Raw genomic sequence first — 6192 nt, forward strand, 5'->3', positions numbered from 1 at the left:
GAACTTTTCATGAAATTTTCTGTGGAAGGAAAGGAAGTTGAATTAAGGGGTATTGCAGGGAAACCGGGAAAGATAATAAGCTCTAAGGTATGACAAAGCTTCTAAAAAAGGAACAAAGAGGTGTAATTGCACAATTATGTTCGCTAGATGTGTCCACAGTGGAATCATCTATTTCTCCAGATCTCCAAAAAGTCTTGGACAATCATTCCAAGGTATTTGAGACTCCCAAAGGTCTCCCACCTATTCGTGATCATGATCATGCTATTCATCTGATTCCAGGAAGTGTTCCTCCAAACATCAGGCCGTACAGATATCCCTATGCCCAAAAGAGTGAAATTGAACGTATGGTTGCAAAAATGCTAGAGGCTGGTATAATTCAACCAAGTCAAAGTTCTTTCTCTGCTCCAGTCGTATTGGTGCACAAGAAGGATGGATCATGGCGCATGTGTCCAGATTATAGGGAGCTCAACAAGCTCACTATTAAAGATAAGTTTCCCATTCCTGTCATTGATAAATTACTGGATGAATTGCATGGATCAATTTACTTCACCAAGTTGGATCTTCGTTCGGGATATCATCAAATCAGAATGAAGATTGAAGACATTCCGAAAACAGCATTTAGAACTCATGAGGGTCATTATGAATTTTTGGTCATGCCTTTTGACCTTACCAATGCACCTTCAACATTTCAAGGTTTGATGAATTCAATTTTCAAACCATTCCTTAGAAAATTTGTGTTAGTATTTTTTGATGATATACTAATCTACAGCAAGTCTTGGAAGGATCATGTTGAACATGTTGACAGGGTGTTACAACTATTGGAGGAGAAACAGTTATATGCAAAAAGATCCAAATGTTTCTTTGGAGTACAAGAGGTGGAATATCTGGGTCATATTGTATCTCATGAAGGAGTTAAGGTAGACCCTAGCAAAATTAAAGCCATTAAGGAATGGAAAATTCCCACATCCATAAAGCATCTGCGAGGATTTCTCGGGTTGACAGGGTATTATCGCAAGTTTGTTAAGAATTATGGGAGAATAGCAGCACCTCTAACAACATTATTGAAGAAAGATGCATTTTCATGGACCCCAGAAGCAACAAAGGCATTCGAACATCTTAAAGAGGCAATGTGCCAAGCACCGGTCTTAGCTACACCGGACTTCACAAAAACCTTTATTGTGGAATGTGATGCTTCAGGAAATGGAATTGGTGTTGTTTTAATGCAAGATGAAAGACCCATTGCTTTTGAAAGTCGTCCAATCAAGGGAAAGTTTTTACACAAAGCTATTTATGAGAAGGAAATGTTGGCAATACTCCATGCACTTAAGAAATGGCAACCCTACCTAATGGGAAGACACTTCAAGGTAAAAACGGATCATGATAGCCTTAAATACTTTTTAGAACAAAGATTATCCTCTGAAGAGCAACAAAAGTGGGTCACAAAGATGTTGGGTTATGACTTTGAAATCATCTACAAAAAAGGGAAGCAAAATGTGGTGGCAGATGCACTCTCAAGAAAGGATGAGGATGTGGAAGCATTGTTGTGCACCATTTCTATTATCCAACCAGATTGGATAAACGAAGCAAGGGATGAATGGAAGAAGGACGAAGAAGTATGGCCACTTATTCAAAAGTTGCAAAAGATCCCAATTCAAACAATATTGCCATAAATTAAAGAGGAAGGAAAAATCATATTGGAACCTGGAGCAGTCACAGAAACAAGAACCCGACAGCTACGAAATCGATCAATTTCAGAGTATCTCATCAAGTGGAAGAACTTACCCGTTGAATATTCCACATGGGAGGACAAGAATTTTATACAGAAGCATCAAGAACTACTCAAGCGTTGAGGACAACGCTTTTTGAAGGAGAGGGGCATGTTAGGCCCCTATACTACTAGTGTAACCCCTTATTGTTATTAGTATAACCCACTTATTATATTGATGTACCATGTAGTCCATATTGTTACTATTGTGCCCCATAGAAGCCCACTATTGTTATTATTGTGCCCTTACATTATTATTGTTATGTCGGCTCTGATTATGTTATGACCCCTTAGACTCCTATATATAGAAAGGAGGTCTTTTCATTTGTATCATCCAAGAATTGTTCATTTATGTAATGTAAAGGAGGTTGCCCCCTCGAAGAGGCTGAATTCTAAGGCGTTGATCTATCTTTTCTATCTTTTCTTGAGCTGGTTTCATAACAAACAATCAAGCAAAGAGTTACAGTCTCTTAAAAGCTTGTCAAATTGCGAAGGAGCTAGGTTATAAAATAATTCAAATTTTTGGAGACTCGGAGCTTCTGATTAAACTTTTAAACTCTGAAGATCATTTTTGTAATCCTGCATTAAACAAAACTCTATAGCGAATCCGAAACACTTTGAAAGATTTTGACAGAGTTGACTCTTACCACATTCTGCGAGATTTAAACAAGCAAGCAGACTCTGTGGCAAATAAAGGTTGTCTACTGCCTCAAGGAAACCTTAGTCTCAATGGAGGACCCTGCTCGCTTCATCCTCTGCCTTAACCAAGCTACAGCAGGCAGATTTGCATTCATTGGCCTCAACGCTCAAATTGAGCATTGTACTCGAATTTTGAAATAAAACCCAGATACGGAGGAGATCTTCATTTCAGGGCTCTCTTGAGAGATGTCAAGCTTCCAGCCATCTGCACTGTGCAAACCTCCAGCCATCATCCTCTCTCCCCCTCTAGCGACCATTTCCGCCTCTTTACCTCCCCCCCATCAGCACCTCTCCTCCCTATCAGTCACACTTAGGAACGCCAAGCAGCAAGCAGAAGGAACAGCAAGCAGCTGCAGCCAACAGAAGGAACAACACAACAACAGAAGGAACAGTTGCAACCAGCAAAAGGAACAGCACAACAACAGAAGGAACAGCAAGCAGAAGGAACAGCACAACAACATAAGGAACAACACAACAACAGAAGGAACAGCAAGCAGAAGGAACAGCACAACAACAGAAGGAACAGCAAGCAGAAGGAACAACTATAGCCAACAGAAAGAACAGCAAGCAGAAGGAACAACACAACAAAATAAGGAACAGCCAACAGAAGGAACAGCGCAACAACAGAACGAACAGCAAGCAGCCCAGGGGGAAAAAGAAAAAAGCAAACCAAATGGAATTCAAGACAAGAAGAATCAGCCCTCTCAGGAGTAGTCAGTGTACAAACCATGAAAAAATACCAAAGAATCAATGTTATGTAAATTTGCTTTACTAGTAGGACAATATGTTAGACAGTATTCAAGAATAGCTACAAAAATCTATGAATTTTTGAATATAAGCACAGGAGAAGGGACTGCATTCCCAGCACATTCTCATGGCTTAGTTTCCATTTATGCTACAATTGATTGTAATAGGAGCTTGCTCCATCACAACTTTTGGTAATATATCCACTATCCGAACTTGTTAAAAAAAAGAACCATCATTCATTCTATCAATTATTTATTTATAAATGCATTTATACACATATTGTTTGTAAAATAGAGAGACAACAAAAGAGCAATCAGGGGTCTACCAATGAAAATAATGTGGAAGAATGCGATATTCCTGCCATGCGTACAGGAAGTAACAAATCAAATTGACAAATATCTTTGGAAAAATAACAACAATACAGTCTTCTCAACACCGAACAACATTAAGAAACTCCTCGGATCAGTGAAATACCCTATTGAAGTGACAATGCAAAACACAGTTTACCGAATTCCGTGTGTTTGTGGGGAAATATATACATTAGTGAAACTGGAAAGTCCATCCAAACAAGAATAAAGTAACACTACAATACAGGACTCGGAAATCAACATTGGCAGAGCACCCACACAATACTAAGCACCCTATTAAAATTGAGGAAACAAAAATCCTCACCAAGGTCAATAATTGATCCAAAAGGAGAATAACAGAGGTAATTGAGATTGTCAATTGGGTGTAGCTGGAGTGGCTGACAGGAAAAGGTGTTTCCTTGCCCGGCGAGCTCAATTCCTACTTTATGACATTTTTACTCATCATGAACTGCTTGTTATTGAGAAGTTGACCCAGCCTTGGGCCCTAAAATCCTGTTTACGTTAGTTACCATCCTTGGAATGAAGGGAAGTACCCGGTCAGTTTCCCCGGGAAATGCATTACACACATAAAAAAAGGCAATTGAAATTGTGAAGAACAACGATTGTCTAAAGCAGGGTGATGGTTTGACAATCAGTAGAACTTGGCTGCCATCTCTCCTTAAATAATAATAATTAATTTATCGATGGATTTGATTCCCTGCTAATTGATTGTAGAGGGAACGAACTTTGAAGTAAATACTCTACTGAAACATATATTGAAGATCGGCCCGAAATTTATTGCTCGTTATAATGCTGTTTTTGTATTTATTAATGAAAAGAATGGTGAACAAACTGGGCATAGATTTGTCCTGAAGATGAGCCTAAGAGGAGGCTTGAAACGCTGACTTTAAAATTGACAATCCCAGCTACCTCATGAATGCTAGCAACAATAACTACTTCTCGGCGAATACAAACACTTGGAATTGTCGGATTCCAAACGTAACAAGCATCACCTCTGCTATCAATCTTGGCGGTGTATCCCAACGAGGTGTGGAACGGCACAGCAGGGCAGTGGCAGTTATGAGAAGCTAGTACTGTCCCATTTTAGTTTGTCTACATTTTGAATTTCTAAGTGTGACTTGTTGGATTTCAGAAATTTTTTCTCCATCGCACAAAGCTAGTGGCGCTTAGCAAAATATAGCGATCAGGTATTCCCAATCTTGCAGAGCAGAAGAAGTTCACCCATTGCAGATTTGATTGATTTATGGGCCATAACGAATCTAAATTATTTCAAACCCAATGCTCGCTCATCACCTGCTCTACTGATAAAATTTTGAACTTGTTGGATTATGGGCGATACGAAATTAAAAGCGAATCCGAAACTTACCCCTTTTCTTAAAGCGTGGACGTAGAGTGTACCATTGATAGAGAGGGCAAATCTGATGCCCAAGGGCTTCTCAAGAGTGATCATATACTCGTTTAAACTTATCTTATTTGCATTGAGGGTAAGGGTGCCAACGCCGCTCTCCGACAGTGCATTTGCCTTTCGCTGCACTCTTCTGGGCGGTGTAATTGGCCCTCCGTGTCTAAAGCACATATTTTCTGCTGATTTCGGTCCCGATCTCAGGTGGGTACCCATTATACTGCGTCTGATGACCACCGCGTTATCCAACTGCCTGCTGTTAGGACATCCACGAACAGCCTCCGTGGGGATCCAACATGGGAAACTGAGCAGCACCATGGTCACTAGTCAGACTGGTCAGACTGGTCTGTGGATGGATGAGCAAAAGATGAAGATGCGAATATGATTGCAATCATGATGCTGCTGGTTCTTCTTATGAACTATTCCAGCTCAGCAAAATCACAAAGACAAAGCAGAGCATCATCTCAATACTGGGCAGAGATTCATTTGCCAACTCGGTCCAACGTGTCATGTACACTGGTTATAAGGATGCGGGTAAGAATTTTTTGAGGCCCTCTCCAGTTTTGTAGGATTTGTAATACATTGAGATAACTTTGAAAAGGTTTGAATATAACGAGTTTGTAAAGATTGTGTTGTGATAATATCAGCCTAGGGGCTTCTGAAATATTAAAATGAATATATGATATTTATTTTATTATAAAAAAATTACGATCGTTTTCTAGTTTGCAGGTAAAAAAACCTATATAATATATTTATTTTTGAGATTATTAATAATTTAGATGTTTTTAAGAGGTTAAAGGTCTAATATTAAAATGGTGGAGTATGTATGTCTTCTTAGATTTAGTAGTGGGTACCTTATCCTACAAACAAGAGGGCCTCATATACTAATTCGTTGTCTAATTTGGCCATGGCCTTAAAATTAAATAATAATAATAATAATAAACTTTAAAAAATGACACATTTAAAATTTGATAAATTCTTTCGAATTAATCACATCATGAGTTTTTGGTCGACATTTGGAACCATCTAATGTGATTCATCCTCAGGACAAAGGTGAAAAAATTAGCCACTCAGAATGTTTAAATAACAAAGATGCATCTGTTCCAGAGTTAGTCGTTAAGATGCATCTGTTCCAGAGTTAGTCGTTAAGAAATAGTTGTTAGGAAATAGCTGTTAGGAAATCAACTAATTTTTTAACGGCTAATTCCTAA

At 38.8% G+C, this 6192-nt stretch overlaps 1 protein-coding gene across 1 annotated transcript in view; it reads right to left on the bottom strand.

Annotated features, from left to right (window-relative positions):
* The window catches only part of LOC149205346 (phosphoglucan phosphatase LSF1, chloroplastic), a 449301-nt gene extending 443761 nt beyond the window's left edge, over nucleotides 1–5540 (bottom strand). The window contains exon 1 of the mRNA XM_089395011.1: nucleotides 4946–5540. Within this exon, the coding sequence (XP_089251137.1) occupies nucleotides 4946–5299 (354 nt within the window). The 5' untranslated portion in view covers nucleotides 5300–5540. The remainder of the gene's footprint in view (nucleotides 1–4945) is intronic.
* Between the last annotated feature and the right edge of the window lie 652 nt (nucleotides 5541–6192).

The sequence above is a fragment of the Pinus tabuliformis genome, chromosome 1_2, assembly GCF_031772625.1.
Source record: "Pinus tabuliformis cultivar Carrire ecotype Pingquan chromosome 1_2, CPIR1, whole genome shotgun sequence".
NCBI lineage: Eukaryota > Viridiplantae > Streptophyta > Pinopsida > Pinales > Pinaceae > Pinus > Pinus tabuliformis.